The sequence below is a fragment of the Talpa europaea genome, assembly GCF_964194135.1.
Source record: "Talpa europaea genome assembly, chromosome: 12".
NCBI classification, from domain to species: Eukaryota; Metazoa; Chordata; class Mammalia; order Eulipotyphla; family Talpidae; genus Talpa; species Talpa europaea.
In genome coordinates this window covers 89,312,680-89,329,831 of record NC_140079.1, presented here as the reverse complement: position 1 = coordinate 89,329,831, position 17,152 = coordinate 89,312,680, and the positions used below count along the sequence as shown (strand labels likewise).

The window sequence follows — 17,152 nt, the reverse complement described above, 5'->3', positions numbered from 1 at the left end:
CGCCTCCCAGCAGTGCTATTTTTTGCCATCCGCCCTCACCCCCAGCACACGCGCTGGCACACACACACACACACACACACACACACAAACGCACGCACGCGCGCGCGCGCACACACACAGACCTCTCTGGATTTCTTTGCCTTGAGTCTCCCGGGGCTGTGAGGAGCCAGGAGCATCTCAAAGCAAGCCGGCAGCTCCAGGCTCCGGAGCCATGTCCTGCACAGACCCTCATCCTTACCAAGCTCCTGAGGAATGAAAGGAACCCAGGGACCCTCAGAAGGCAGCAGTGATGTGGACCAACCCCCTGGAGCCTGCACCCTTCCGAGGGCCATAGGCGACCCAGGGAACTGGAGAGAGCGCCAGACAGGAAATCCCAGCTTTCGCAAAGTCCCTGTGGATGCCGACGAAAGGAGACCCGATTTTTTGGAAGAGCCTGTCCTAGCTTGCCCAGCTGCAGAGTGATTTTCCCCTCTGGCATTGAACCTCCCCCTCCAACACCCATCCATCCAGAGTACCATGAAGAATTATGAGGATGTGTGACAGAGGTATCCAGATGTTGATCACCACTGTGGGAGCCTTCGCAGCTTTTAGTTTAATGACCATTGCAGTGGGCACGGACTACTGGTTATATTCCAGAGGTGTGTGCAGGACTAAATCTACAAGTGATAATGAAACCAGCAGGAAGAATGAAGAAGTAATGACCCATTCGGGGCTGTGGAGGACCTGCTGCCTAGAAGGTATTTACAAATCCCTCTCAATATACCCAAATGCTTCAGTTTCTGATATTCCAGTGGTGTTTGGGGAGATGGAGGCAGTGATGGGGAAAGAGAAATAGTTCAAATTGTTGCTGAAAATGTGCAGATGTCCAGATTGTTCCCAGCAGGGCTAATGCTGTGTGGGATGAAGGGGTTGGGTCTTGTTGATTGTTTTTGGAATAAGCTGCATGAGATGAGATTTTGTGGCACTCTGGGCAGATCCTGCAGTTAAGAAAAGTCTTCAAATTCAAAATCCCTAGGCATATTGTGAACTGCTTTGATGTTTGGATTGACATGGGGTGTTGGCTCTGATTAAATTGCATTCCAGTGGGGGGAAGGAATAGTGGAGGGAGGGAGGGAGAGGGGAAGGGAGAGGAAGAAAGAGAGAGAGAGAGAGAGAGAGAGAGAGAGAGAGAGAGAGAGAGAGAGAGAGAAGAGAAAAGAGACCCTGACCTAGACTGGATCACTCAGCTCTTTCCTTATTTCTCAACAGTCTTATCAGTTCCTTCTGAGTTTGGTCTAACTAGGTTTTCACGAACTTCCTTTGCCCTCCAGCTTCAGACTAACATATATGACCTACACTCACACACACATTTTAAGAAAACTTCCTTATTAATACATGCTTCACTGTTTTGGATGAAAACAAAAATGGAATCTTAGAATTTAATACCTACCTGTCTTCTTTCTTAAATCATCCCCCAAGCCAAACAAATATATTTCTATGACAATTACATAAAATCAATTCTTTAAGAATTGAAGCTTTTCACTTCTATTATAAAAAACTGAGGATTCATCCTAAATTACAATGAAGAAGTAAGACCAATTTTGGAATGTAAATCTCTTGGGTAACCTGTGTCACTACTAAACTTGCCTTCAGTACAACAGGAGTCACGCTCGGCATCACTGGGCAATGCCTGGATGTCAGCGGGAGTAAACAGAAAGACAGAGAAGAAAACCAAAGCTCTTTAGAGCCTATGTGTCTGAGGCAAGCACTGGATTGAGGGACAAACAGGGGTTTTCTGAAGCTTCTGAAAATCTGTGAAGCTTGCCACAGTGATAGGCAAGAAAATCTTGGTTTCCTATATGTTCTCTTCTCCTGCTTGCCATTGGTTCCCCATGCCTGCATTCCCACTGACTGGCATTTGCCACAGCTTCTTGAGAACTTGCTTTTATGTAAATCACTTAGGAAATCATGCTATGACATCACTTGCTAGTGTAATATTGCATCATCCCCTGGCCTTCTTCCCATGTCCTGACACTCTGAATAAAGGCTCTCCTGAACGTAACACTACTACAGTTAATTCTGTTTCCAACCAAATTTGCAACTGGTGGGAAGTCCAGGTAGGAAAGGACTATTTAAAATGCAACATTGATGGCTAGATGTGAAGTCAGAAGCCCTGGGTAATGCCGCCAACTACCTGTGTGACCTTGGCTGTGACATTTACCCACTTGAGACCTCAGTTTATGAATCTGGGAAATGATTAATTTGGAATAAGTGGTCGTGAATTAGTACTAAACCAAAATCTTATTGTATCCAGTATATTGATGGAAAATCCATAATTATTCTTTCCTAAACATTGACAAAAATCTAATATTTGTGACCATTTGTGATCAAGTCTGGTAAAATTATTTATTTTAGGGCAAATTCCCTATTTCCCTTTCTTTTGTTGTCAACAAGGAATTGAATTCTGTTTTTTGTAAAGCTGTAATTTGGAGGATGTTTTGATACTTACATGATTCTAGGGATGGCATAAAAAATCGGAAACTCCTACCAAATGTGGCATGTATGGAATCCATGTCTCTATATTTCTGACTCCTCTGTCCTTGGCACTAAGCCTTGGAATGCACAATTAAACACCATTTTTGGTTTCCTGATTAGGGCCTACAATTCCTGAACCCTTAGAATTTCTCAACTGATGGTTTCTCTTTTCTTCAACATCATGTCCTACTCCTACAGACTGTATAGGAATTTGGACCCCACTCTGGCCTTCTGTGGATGTAGTGGAAGAAGGGAGATTCTGAATCAAGAAGGAACTGGTGAATCTAGGATATGTTCTTGGGCAGGTTAATTCTTTTGAGAAAATTTGTTGTAGTATCCATGCAGTCAGCTATTTAAAAAACATATTTGGAAGGATTAAATATAGTAACTTGCACAAACCTTGATGAATCACAATGAATTCTTAGCTATGTGCATGCCATATAACCAACTCCTCAATGGGCCCAGCTGAAATCTGAAGCCAAGGTTTTTCTTCATGTACTGAATATATCAAGTGTTCAAGGCATTTGCAGGAGCCTCTGATTCTGCATGGAGAGAGATGTAATAGGGGTACCCATCCTTCTCTGGAAAGTTGGAAGCCATCTTTCATCCAATATCTCCTGTCTACCCCAGAGTCTCAATACCTTCATTTTCTGGTCCTTTAAGTGTCAGATGATAACTGATGGGTCTTATAGCTCAATTTTCTTAGATATAAAATTAGAGTCAGCTCCTCCATACTTTTTTAAGAGCCTTGAGAGAATGTGGCTATTTTGTCCAAATGAAGAGAATACTCGAGTGGGACATGAGGACATGACAGCTGTCTGCAAATATCTGAAGGGCTGTCATATAGAAAAGAGATTTGAAATGTTCTGTGTAGCCTCAAGGGGGTAGAAGTGGGAGTTAGAGAAAAACAGGATTTACCTCAATATAAAAAAAGGATTCAATGTGGAATGGGAAGCTTTAAGAGGTGACGCATTCCCCACCACCGAAGGGATTCAAGGATCAGAAAACAACATCAACTGTTTTCAAACTTAGCTAATCATCAGAATCATATGGGGACCTTTAAAAATTGGATGATCAGATCCCACAAATAGATCCTCTATATCCATAGGCCTGCAGTGGTTCGTTAGAATCTGTTTTGTTTTTTTTTTTAAGTCTTCCATGCTTTCAATACACGAAAGCCATCATGTATTGAGTATTTACACTGATTTTGGGAATGACTATGTGCTAAGTAAGGATCGCATCACTTAATGAGGGAAGAGGGATTTCCAGGTTTCATTTCTACAGCTCGCCATAATGTCACTCATTCTTAGCACTTACTGTGGGATAGGACGTTCTATGAATTTGGAAAAATTAACTCCTTCATCTTCAATGGAGCTCAATTGTCTAGGTATTATGATTGCTCTTATTTGACAGATGAAGAAACTGAGGCCTGGAGACATTGTGTAACTTACTCAAGGTCACCTATCTAAACTCAAAGGTTCTACTTCACCTAAGCCATGATGTTTCTCAGCGTTTGCTATACAACCTTAATTCGTGCTCTGGTGCCTAAGGAGCTACTGGTACAGACAAGAGATTGTGAGAAGGCCCGAGCACAGGGGTTTTTCCATTCAGGAGTCCCAGATCTCAGAACACACAGCCTGCGTGTGCTGCACCTGCAGGGGTGCAGAAGCCACCAGAGAGGCGCAAACTCAGAGGCAGCAAAGGACACACTTTGAATGAAAAAACAATCGACCTATGTAGAGACACCCACACTGGGAACCCAGAACGAACGCCTGACTCACTATCTGGAAAGCATGCGAGGCATTCATAAAGTGGTGCCCCAGCCTGCCACGTGCTTTCTATGGCAGCGTGTGAATTTGAATGAGAGCATGTTCAAGATGCGATTCTCTCATTAAGAGAAACTCTCAAGGTCTTAGATACAATCAAAGTGATGTATTTAGATAGTGGAAAGACTGCTGGCCTAGTAGCAAAGAACCCTGAATGCTAATTACATTTCTGTCACTAACACTTAGGTGAACTGTGCGTGTTATTTCCTGAGTTAGACCTTAGTTTACCCAATTATAAAATAAGAGCTTTAGAGATTAGGGAATAACAAATCCAATTGGACTAGACAGAAGCATTTCAACTCTATGGGGAGGAGGGAATACCAGTGCATTTGAGAAGCTATCCAGTGACTGAAACTTGGTCTAAATGTGGGGGAGAAAATGGTGGGGACTGTGGCAAGTTGGCGTGTACAAACCACAGCTCAGGACAATTGCCACTTAACTTGAATTGGTTTTCACCCTGGAGAAATTTACACCAAATTTCACTCAATAATCCAAATGTTTAAAAGTGAGATTTTTTAAAATGTGGGCAACTAATTCAAATTTTTTAAAACATGGTGCTAGTCAAACATGGTGCTAGTCAAACTTTGCCAGTTTGGAACACTGGAAATGATCTAAAAGTCCCCTTTTATCCAGATTTGTAATATTTCCATATTTGCCTCCTGAGTTTCTCTTCATTAGTCAGTCATCACTTTTTCAATTCATTTTCTAAAAATGCCTGCTAAGAAAAGAAAGCCCACTTAGGATTTTAGGAGAAGGAACTTGAAATTATGGAAAAGAGGTTCAATAAACTGCTATTTCTGCTACAGATGGGTCTGGATGACATCAAACATCTGCCTGAAAACTGAAAAAAAATTAGCCAGTCATTAGAAGTTCCCCCTTATTTCCAAATCTCCAGATGGTTGACTTTTTCAGCCAGATGGGGTTCCAGCTTTATTTATGTGTTCGGAAGCCTTCGGGGAAGTTGCGAAGATATGGTTGAGGACAGGAGTGAGAGAAGGACATAACATTTATGGAGTATTTCCTATATGCCATGTCCTGTGCCAGGTGATCGCACATACTTTTACATCCCCCATCTTCCTTCAGTAGAATGTACACTTAATAAGGACTGGGGTTGTTGTCTGTTGGAGGCCCCGATATAGCCTTCAAACTTGGAAACATCACCAGGTAGACGCTCTTGTTCTTCTAGTCCTAGGTCTCACACTGCCTTTTCCCTTATTCGTTGTGTTCACTGTACCAAGACTCTTTTTTCCCTGTTCCAGACCGTGTGGGGCAGGTCAGGATTGGGGAGGTGGCAGAGGCTGAGATGTGAGCATGTACACCATTCAGCCAGGACGTGTCTGTATAGCCATCCTGATTGTTAAAATGCTGAAATACTTCCCGATGTGTTGAGAAACAGCATCTGGCCCCAGTTCTCTAACAATGCCCCTCTTCACACCCACCACTCCAACCACCTGGAACCCTTCCTGGAACCTTGCAGGCATCCATAAGGGCCATCAAATAAAGGACTAAGATCTAGTTTGGCGGTGACCATCTTGCTCTTGTCCCAGCCTTGTGGAAGCTTCTCTATGATTGACTGGTCTTGCACCCTATTTGTATCATCTATGGTTGAGAGGACCTAGGCCTCTTCTTTCTACCTCAATCACAGTCCTCTACCCTTTGACTCTAGGATTCCACACATGGAAAGTAGATGCCTTGAAAATACTTTTGTTTGATTGATCACTTGATATATTATCTTCTGGAATAGAATAAAGGCAACTGATCTGCGTGCCAAAGTTGAATGGCCAGTGTGCATTAATATCTGCATGGGGAACAAATGTGGGTTATGAGCTATGTCAAGAAAAAAAATCAAACCAGAAATCAAGGAGGAAGATGACTGTGTCCTTTTAATGGTCTCATAGAGCAGTGTCTAAAAAACTTACCCAAGGAATCATCTCGTTCTCTAAGGGACTGTAGCTTTGTTTGTCTTAGCTTTTATTATAGACTTGGGTCCAATTGTACAGTTAGATGTTTACTAGCAGACAACTTGGGAAGATGCACATAATTTTTTGCTCAGTAGAGGTAAAAATGATTCTCCTTCTTTAGAGGAGATAACTTCAAATGTTGCGGATTTATTGCCTGCCCTCTATGACATCAATCAGTTTTCTATCTAATTTAACCACCTTATTTCAGAATTTCTTTTCACTAAAAAATAACATCCTCGGGCCTCCCCTGGTGACGCAGTGGTTGAGTGCTGGGTTGCGAGGCTGCCTGCAGCCTCTGCAGCACCAGTTCAATCCCCGGCCACTGGCGAGGGTCCCACAAATAAATTAATAAATAAATAAATAAACAAACAAACAAATAAATAAATAAAAACATCCTCCATGGAACCAACTTTGTCTTTCTGCGAGTTCCCTCATTGAAGTGTTGAATAAAATTGGACAGAAGCTCGCTGTGAATTTTAGGAGAATTGTTTTCAATAGCTTGAAAATTGTATCTTGACATCTGGAAGTAAACCCCCCCCCCATGAGACTAGAGCTTCTGAGGTTAAAGAGAAGCCCCTAAAATTCCAAGTTTGTTTTCCTTTTCCTTCAAACCCATGACACTGCCAGAGCAGTCACTGCTTTTTCAGTGTAAGAACAAATGGAATTTTAACAATTTATGCACGATCATAGAGAATATTAGAGAAGAGTGGGGCATTTTGGATCAGGTAGACCTGGGTTTTTACCCAGACCCTGCCAATTACGGCTTGACAGATCTTGGAAGTTACTTAACCACTAAGTATAAGTGTCCTAACCTAAAAAATGGGAAAACAAAAATTGCAAGCTCTTTCTGTTTTAATTCTTCTTGTGGTTCCTTCATTGCTTTATACCTCTAAATCTAAACCATATGTTGAGCCTTAGTTCTTGATTCATTCATTTTAGACAATATCCATTAACTAAGACAAATAATGAATTAGCTCTCCTAGATTGCTAGTCTCCTCCCTCCCAATGCTTTTAATTCCTTGCTGAGTCACCTGTTGCTCCAAGAACAGTCATTCATAAGACTACAGGTACCTGGGGAAAAAAGAAACTGGCATCTCATTCCTGGATTGGCACTAGCTTAAATAGCAAAACCACTCACCTACTTACAAACCTGCTTCAGCAAGTTAGTTGAGGGAAAGCACCTGGACTGAAAGAGGGACTAGCAACTGGGTTGGACTGGGCATGGGAGGTTCAGTTGAGTGGATCTGGTGGTGGATATCTGAGCTCGAGCCATTTTCTCAGTGTCCTTCCCAGGAGAGTAGGCCATGGTACAAAAAGACCTCGTCAGGGATGCAGGATGATTGTGAGAGATTGCCCTGCACAAGGATGCCAGGCCTAAGGGTTGAACAGAAGCTGAGAGTCAGCCCACAATCTACCCCCGAAACAATGCACCTTCATCCAGAATTGAGTTTATCCAAAGAGAAGAGGGCCTTTAAAAGCGTTCACAGGATTCTCTGTGGCCTACAGCATGTCTAGCAGTATGCAGCTATGAGTTGCCAGTGATAGGAGTGATGGTGGGATGGAAAAGACTGGACTAGACTTGGGTACTCCACATGAGGGAAGAAGGTTGCAGGGCCCCAGAGGACCCTGTCATCACCAATGTGTGTTCCTCCAGAGGATAGGCCCCATACAATCCTCTGTCATGTCGAGATCTCTGACTATCAGTGTTAGCTGGAAGAGCAGCTACCAATGAGCAATAAAGGTTTGCAACCTCATCCAGTTAAGTGAAGTGATATTTTGGTCTTTTTAAACTTGCTGCTCCCTGCACAGTATACAGGAGGTGCTCGAATTTAAAAGAGGAAGAAACAAGGATATGGCTTTGCAATCAGATATGCAGTTGGGAATTTTTAACATCTGAAAGTGACTGGAAAGTTATGAAATCTGCCCAAAATATCACCCAGAAAATGAGGGATTGGATATAACACAGTTGAATTAAATAATTGCATGTTTATGCCCCACTAAGTTGAGACTAATCAATAAATAGGCTATCTGTCATCATGTTTTTTCTCTGAAATTTGAGAAGTTGAAAGTTCAGTAATGTGTACCTATCTCAGGGGTTGGCAAGCCTTGGTCCATGGGCCTAATTTGACCCATTATCTATTATCGTACAATCCACAAAGCTAAAAATATTTTGTACATTTTCAAATGGTTGAAAAATAATTTAAATATCCAATTCTATGTCTTGACACATGAAAATAATAGGATATTTAAATTTCAGCATCTATAATTCTGAATGCTGTCAATAAAAGCTTTACAGAGACTTGTTCTCTTTTGCTATATAGGTATAACCACATAGTATCCTCAGTATCCATAGTATCCTTCTTGAAGGCAGGAGGACCAACTGCGGGCTTCTTCCTGGCTTTGCACGAGGGGGCCCACTTGTGGGGCAGGTCTGCTGTTCTTCCTGGCATCGGTCAGCAGGTGACATGCCCATATAGATCCTGGAGGCTGATTCCAAGGAAACTGTAAGAGAAAAGATTGGGCCATAAGAACCCCAGGAAACAGCAAAAATAATGAAGAAGTAACATAATGAACACATAATGAATATATCTAGGTGTGATTATTAGAGCAGAATGAACATTCATTTCTAGCTAACCCCTGAGTATTGAACAGACACTTACTATATGCCAGACACTGTTCTAAGTGAGCACTTGACACATTATTTAATCCCTGTGACTTTTTCAGGAGGTAGATGCTACTTTTATCCCACTTTAGAAAGGAGGAAACAGACCCAGAGAGGCACATGGTTAATAAAAGGCAGGGTTAGGGCTCCAAACTTACCTGTGCTGCCTTTTGGTATCGGGCTCCATGCACTTGCACTGGCCCTTAGAATAAGCAGTTGTGAAGAGTCTCCTAAGCCTTGTGTACAATTAGCAGCCTGTTTTCCCAACAAGGAGTCCAGGGCTCAGAGAGATGTGACATAGCTTGTACAAGATGAGCTGCCAGTGGTGACAGAGCTGAGACTTAACCCAGAAGATTCATTCCCAAAACCAGGTTGCACTAACCTGACTTAAGGGCCCAGGCTGGTAGGGTGGCTTCCTCCACCCTGCCCACTCCCATGTCTAAAAGTTTGGTGTCAGTCACTTGTCCTGCTACTAACTGGAAAAACTGTGGAGCATAGTTAACCCAAGCTTTGATAGTATTTTTTTGTAGTTTGTCAATATTTTAATATGCTGAAAGTGTTTTAATTGGGATCATTTTTATTTTTAATAAATGACATACTTTCTTTTTTAAATAGTATTTATTTATTTATTTATTTTTACATTGTTGTTCATTATTTACAATGTTTGATATCTCCTTTCAGGTGTTGTCCCCCTAAAATTACCATCACCAAGACACCTGTGAACCATACCGTAGACTCTTGGGCGCTTCCCTCCTGTTTCGATGCCACCCCCTCCCCTGATGAACGTCTCCATTTTATGGTTTGCCTGCTAGTCTTGTTCTTTTTTTTCTGATCCCTTGTATGGTTCCCCTATATTCCTCCTATAAGTGAAACCATCCGATATTTTTCTTTTTTTTTTCCTTCTGACTTATTTCACTGAGCATGATCCCTTCCAGCTCTATCCATGTTGCTGCAAATAGCATGAGTTTATCTTTTTTGATTGCTGAGTAATATTCCATTGTGTATATGTACCACATCTTCTTGATCCAGTCATCTGTTTTGGGGTCTTTAGGTTGTTTCTGTATTTTAACTATTGCAAATAGTGCTGTGATGGACATAGGAATGCAAGTATCTTTTGAATTCATGTTTTTGTGTAACTGACATACTTTCTTGTCCATTTTGTAATTCACTAACAATAGCTTCTGCCTTTATGAAACTTTTTTTAAAAATTCATCTTTACTGAGATAGCACTGACTTACAACATTGTATGTTTCATGTACAGCATTATAATATACAGCATATATTACCCTGTGATCATCACCACCATATAATTGACCCTTTACCCAATTCACACACCTTCAACTCCTTCACCCTCTGGTAACCACCAATGTTCTCTGTATCTAACACAGTATGTTTTTGTTTTGTTTGTTTATTTGATTTGTTTCTTTGTATCCCACATGTAAGTACCATCATATATATTTCTCTTTCTCCATCTGATTTATTTCATTTTGTATAATCCTCTCAGAGTCCATCCGCACTGTCATAAATAAATAGATTTTATTTTTTCTTACTGAATATTATTCCATATTACATAATATCTAGCCTGTCTTCTTTAACCATCCACCCATTGATGGACACTTAGGTTGTTTTCATGTCTGGCTCTTATATATAGCACAACAATGAATATTGAGAATTAGTGGTTTTGCATAAATAACTAGAAGTAGAATACCTGGATCATGTGGTATTTCTATTCTTAAGTTTTTGAGACATTTCCATTCTGCTTTCCATAATGGTTACACCAGTTTACATTCCGGCCAGCATGTGTATGCGGTTTCTTTTCTCCACACCCTAGCCACACTTGTTGTTCCTTGTTTTTTTGATAATAGTCATTCTAGCAGGTATGAAGTGATATCTCACTGCCAATTTTTATTATAAATCCAGAGAGCCAGGTCAAGGAAAAGAAATGGTAGAGCTGGCAAGATTTAGACATTGTCACATTAGGTTGTGAAGAATACAACCTGTGGGAAGAACAAAACATTCAGAGTCTGAATTCAGGTGAACAAACTACTGCATCTTTTACACTGGAGTTGGGGTGCTTGCATGGGTGATCCCATGAGGCTCATGGCTGCCACATACCCTGCGGAGTAAATTTGGGCACATCATTTATCTGGCCTCTTTGAGCTGTAGGCTCTGTGCCTGGTAGGAGCTAATATTTCTGGCTTGGATGACTCTGTTACCTGGGAATCCGCAGCCTGATCTTCATGCAACATTCAGAGCACCAAGGACCCGGTACACAGGCAGCAGGTGAGGTACTGCCTGGCCTGCTTCTTAGTGACCTTGGACTTGACAGAACTGGGCCACAAGGATGATATGGAGCAGGCAAATCTAACACCATCTATTTACCTTTTAACCTGAATGTTGTAAGAAATATTGCAAAATAGCTTATGTCACTCGAATACTCTGCGTCTGCTACATTTCCCTGAACCAGCAGCACAGAACCCCTGATGAATACATGGAAGGTGCTTAACAAGCATTGGGTTTGTTGCTTGAAGGTAGGTAACTTAATCACCTTGAGCTTCTCCTAGCAACTCCATCCTAAGAACCACTGTTCTGCTTTTAGGTGTTTATAAGCTACTTTAAAAATAATATATCCTATAATCCCTGCCACAATTGTTGATGATTTGGCAGCCTGTAGCTTGAGAAAGTGTGATTTCACAGTCTTAAAAGTCTGACTGTTATTCTTCCATCCCTTCTTTTCCATCTTTTCCCTGAAACTTTGTCCAGGGGATGTCAAACCACCTCATTAAAAATCCCCTTAATACTTGGGTGCAAACTTGGGGAAAGAAAAAAGAAAACACATGTTTGGGGGACACAGGGTGCACAGATCCAGCAGGCACCGTTTCCATTTCTTGTGCTTAAGATCCTCTCTATATTTGGTTACCTGCATTTTATAGAGTGGAATTTCCACCACTCTGTATTCTGCGACATACGCCCTTCAGCACCATGGATAGCTGCCTTGGAAAACAGTAATGACCTGCCTTACCTGTTCAATTAAAGTGATTCGAAAAAACCTGGGTAACTGCTGAGGTGCCTTCCTTAAAATTCAACTGTCACCTGTGGAAATTGCTTTTGGCATAGAGCAGTTCATATGCATGCATATTTGCAACAAATCATTTTGACCCTTTGCAAATTACAGGACAGCACAACCAATTAGCTGTTTATCAGATTAAAATGCCTTAAAATAGGTACTACTAAGTCAGTCCTGGTTTTTCAAAATACGACTTTTCACCAAAGACAAATATGACTTGCAATCAAAATGCTCCGAGTGTTTGGAGGAAAAATAAAAAGATCAAATCAAGAGGCAATGATGTTAATCTGAGTCAAAGGGCTGCCGCCCAGCATGATAATTACACTTCTCTGCTTTTCTCACTCTGGGCTGAGTGAGCGATTAGCTCCCAGGTAGAGGGGAGATGGCAGGGATTGGGTTCCAAGACACAACAAGGTCTGAGCCCGGGAAAATTCAGCCTGCTCCCCTCTCCCAAGATGATTTTCCCTGGGGTTATGTGACATCCGTGGGCATAAGGAATGGGAGTCTGGGCTTTTCCCAAGCTGCCATAAAGCAGAAAGAAGGGGTTGGAGATTGTAAAGAGTATGGCCAACATAGGCTTCACTGAGAAGGTGGTGTTTACCCCAAAATATGAAGAGGTGGAAGAACCAAAGAAGGTGGCCACCAGAGGGAAGAGCACAGCTGAGAGGAGGAACAGCAGTGCAAAGGCCCAGAGGCAGGGCTGGGCTGGGGTGTGCAGGAGTGAGGAGGCCAGTGTTCTGAAGAGGAGGAGCTAGGAGACCAGCTGATGGCACTGGAGGCCATGATAGTGCAGGGCCTCAAAGGAAGTTGTAAGAACTTTGACTTTGACTGTGAAGGAACCAGAAGGCTTCGGAGGATTTCAAGGGCAGAAATGACAAGTTGAGTTTGCCATCTGCATTATTTGCTGCCGGACAGAGGAGCATTTTGCCTGTGGCCTCACTTGCTTCCCACCCACAGGACTTCGGTTACAGCTTTAAAGTTTTGCCTCCCTTTGCCCTCGCGCCTGAGACTAGGTAAGGTGGAATTGCGTCTCTTCTACACTGTCTTCTTTCTTTCCCTGAAGACAAAGCTTTGGTCCTTATCGTGGTCAGCATTATATTTCTCACTGTGGAAAATGGAGTAAAACATGGCAATGATGTGGGAGTTTCTAAAGCTTACTGTATCTTGAGGCTCTTAGAACCCATTTTCCTGCTGGGCAGCCCCTTCTGACCCGGCAGACCCTCACCGTTCACCAGCTCCAGCTGGCGTCCTCCCACATGTGTCTCCTCTGCTGGAGATCCGATGAGAGGTGTGAAGTGAATGGTTTGCATTTGGGGTTCCTTTGGTTTGCATTTGGGGTTCCTTTGGTTTGCATTTGGGGTTATACATACTTTCTAAGTATGTATTAAGTGCCTGCTCTCTGCTAGACTCTGCACCAGGGCCTGAGGATGCGACAGAGAACAAGACAGACTAGCTCCCATCTTTGGTGAATTCATAGTCACGCAGGAACTGCTCTGAGGAGTGTGGGTGAAGGTCAGGGTGTTCCTGGAGCACCGAGGAGGTGTTTCTGGAGTAACGGGGCGGGGGTGCCTGATCACAGACAGGTTTTCCTAGGGGGCTCATGTGTCCCCAAGTGCCTAGTCTACATATGATAGGTTCTTTTTTTTTTTAAAGATTTGTTTATTTATGCATACAAGAACTGGGGTGTAGGCCATAGGTGCAGGGGGTGAGAGGATTCACCAGAGTGGGGAGCAGAACAGGTGGATCTACTGAAATACACTGCAGAGGGGAGCAGTGGGTGAGACAGGAGAGCTCTGCTGTGCCATGTGGGTCAGCTCCCTGGCCAGGGATCGAACTCAGGCCACAGTGGCTGGTGATAGCTTGATAGTGCTGAGACTTAACCCCGGAGCCACCAAGAAGGTCCTACATGTGGTAGGTCCTTATAATACATCTCCAGATGCATTAGCAGGCTGGAGTAGAGTAACAGGAGACTGAGTTCTCCTCAGGGCTGGAGGTGGAAGGGGGCACACAGCTCCATGGCATTATTCCTGAGCAAAGGGGAGTGAGACAGGACAGTAACCCCCCTCTAGAAGGCCGTGAAGACAAATCGAGTAACTACTAGCCTCTTTTAAAAAAAAAAAAACTTTTGGAAATTTTTTAAAGTAATCCTGAGCGTTTGGTTTTTCTCATGTTCCTTTGGGTGCATATTTTCCCTATTGTGTCCTCCCCACCCCCCACACACAATTGTAACATTTTTTTTTTCCTTGATTGAGGTAGCACTGGTTTACAATGTTAAATCACTGTATGTGATTTCAGGGAATAGATTTACACCTCTTCAGAGGTGTGTTCCCACACCACCCCCACCCCCAAGGTACCCACAGTCCTCCACCATAGACTAATGGGTCCCTCCATCACTTGTTTCCCATGCCCCACTCTCCCCTTCCAGTAGCCTCAGTTCTGCAGTCATATTTCTAGGATTTGTTTTGGTTTAGTTTTATCTGTTTCTTTATATATTTTTAAAATTTTTTATAGAGGCATGTTTTATTTATTTATTTGTTTGTTTGTTTTGTTTATACATGCACTGGGTACAGTCAGAAGCGTGGGCGGGTGAGAGAATTCACCAGAGCCAGAGCGGGCAGCAGAGCAGGCAGAAGGACCGAAGTACACTGCTGAGGGGAGCAGCGGGTGGCAGGAGAGGTCTGCGCGCCATGTGGGACCCTCACCCGGTGGCCGAGGATTGAAACGGTGCTGCAGAGGCTGCAGGCAGCTTTGCAACCCAGCGCTCAACCGCTGCGCCACCAGGGAGGCCCTTCTTTATATATTTTAATATGAGTGAAATCATCCTGTATTTGTCTTTCTCCTTCTCAGTTATTTTGCTTAACATCATCCCCTCCACTTCCATCCATGCTGTCACAAGTGGCAACATTTCATCTCTTTTTATAGTTGATTAGCATTCCATTGTATTCTTTATCCACACATCTTTCATCAGGTACTTAGATTGTTTCCGTAACTTGATTATTCTAAATCGTGCTGCAAAGAACATAGAGCAAATATCCCTTCAAGTTAGGATTTTTGCATTCTTTGGATAAATACCAATGAGTAGAATTGCTGGATCATATGGTAAGTCTATTTTTACTATTTTGAGGCGCCTTTATACTGTTTTCCAAGGAGGCTGAACCCATTTACATTCCCACCAACAGTGTAAGAAAGGGTTCCCTTTTCTCCATATCTTTGCCAGTACTTCTTGTTTCTGGTTTTTTGATATGGACCATTCTCACAGGTGTAAGATGGTATCTCACTGTGGTTTTAATTTGCATTTCCCTGATAATAAATGATGATGAACATTTTTTTCATTTGCCTACTGGCCATCTACATGTCTTCTTTGGGGAAACCACAGAAGATTCCTGAATAGCCAAAGCAATCTGACAATGCAAAAAAAAAAAAAAAAAATGTGAGGTGTCACACTCCCAGACTTCAAACTATGCTCCAAAGCTATAGTAATCAAAATAGTGTGGTAATGACTGAAAATAGAGACACATGTCGATGAAATAGAATTGAGAACCCAGAAGTAAAATGACACTAATATGAAGTTAATCTATGAAAAGGGGGACAAGAACATACAATGGAGAAAGGAAAGTCTCTCAAAAAAAATGGGGTTGGAAAAACTGGACAACCACATGTAGAAAATGAAACTTCCACTCTTTCCTACCATACACAAAATTTAACTCAAAATGGATTGAAGATTTGGATGTAAGACCTGAGCCAAAAATAAAACATTGCTAAAACACTCCACAATTTTGGCTTCAGTGATGACTTTGGTGACTCTACTACAGTGGCAAAAGAAGTAAAAGCAAAAATAAACAAGTGGGATTACATCAAACAAAAAAGCTTCTGCACAGCAAAAGAAATTATTATTAAAATGAAAAAGCACCCTACCAAATGGGAGAAAATATTTGCACATCAGACACCCAGCCAGAGATTACTGTCCAAGATCTACAAAGAACTAATATTACTCATCAAGAAGAAAAGAAGTAACCCAATCAAAATATGGGCAGATGAGCTATTATGTTTTCTTAATTAAAATACTTTTAGTATAAAAGTAACAAAATTTCTCAATATAAACTTTTAAAACAAAAATAGACAAGGCAAGCTTTCCCCACTATCCTCAACACAATCTCCCCTCTCCTCTCCAATGACTGCTGTTTCCAGTTTGGGGAATAGCTAGTAAATTCTATTTCACTGTTTTTCTGTTCTACCAAGTCAAAGACATTAAAAAGGAAATATTTTCCCCTTCAAGTTCAAATTCTTCATAAATTACTCAAAAGTATTTTTTAATTATCACATAATTTATTAAGACATTTAATCAGACACACCATTTAAATATCAAATCATACAGCAGGGCTTTTAATGACAAGCATGCATCTCAGGGGTACTCACCCCTCTTCACCCCAAGTCCTACTCCTCAGAGCAAGCTTTTAAAAACCACTTCTGATTTGATTCTTCTGATGGTTACATCCATATCTCTAAATAACATGTTTATCCCTCTATTTCTTGATTTATAATTGATTGAATTCCTGCCATAATAGGTGAGGATTTAGCTCCCTCCACCCTCTACAAGGATTACCTTTCTAATTTCTAAAAATAACATAAATCTTCATTTTTTTCCTCTATCCACCTTAGGTTGAATATCTTGGCATCCCATCTTATAGAATCAAGGTGTTCACATTCCCCTCTCCACCTATTATGTTGTACTTTTACCTTTTCATGGTCAAGATTCAGCCCATTGTTATTCTATTCTATAATTATGCCAATGTCCTCCCTGCCAGGGCTATGGATAGATTCTGAACTTTGAAAACCAATGAAGGTTATTAAGATTATGTACAGAATGTTCACTGCAAAGCTAAGTTGTTTTCTAGGGTTGCATTTTCCCCTTTGTGGTTTCAATGTCATATACTCTGAGCCATGCAAAGAATAATGTGCAAATACAGTCTCCTTTCTAGCACTTAACCGGTTGTTCAAAATCAGGCCATACATTTGTCTGCACTGCACTTGGGTTTTTTCGGTACAGTTTTCTTTTTCCCTGGAGTTTCTGATTGACTCAAAGGTTTTTTTAGGAAAAAAAAAACAGGTAGTTTCATAGCAA

The 17,152-nt window shown here is 41.8% G+C and overlaps 1 protein-coding gene across 1 annotated transcript in view; it reads left to right on the top strand.

Moving 5' to 3' along the window:
- Positions 1-526: 526 nt before the first annotated feature.
- The window catches only part of CACNG3 (calcium voltage-gated channel auxiliary subunit gamma 3), a gene marked incomplete at both ends in the record, with an annotated part of 76,097 nt that continues 59,471 nt past the window's right edge, over positions 527-17,152 (top strand). The window contains one exon of the mRNA XM_084248788.1: positions 527-737. Coding sequence (XP_084104914.1) covers positions 527-737 — 211 coding nt within the window. The remainder of the gene's footprint in view (positions 738-17,152) is intronic.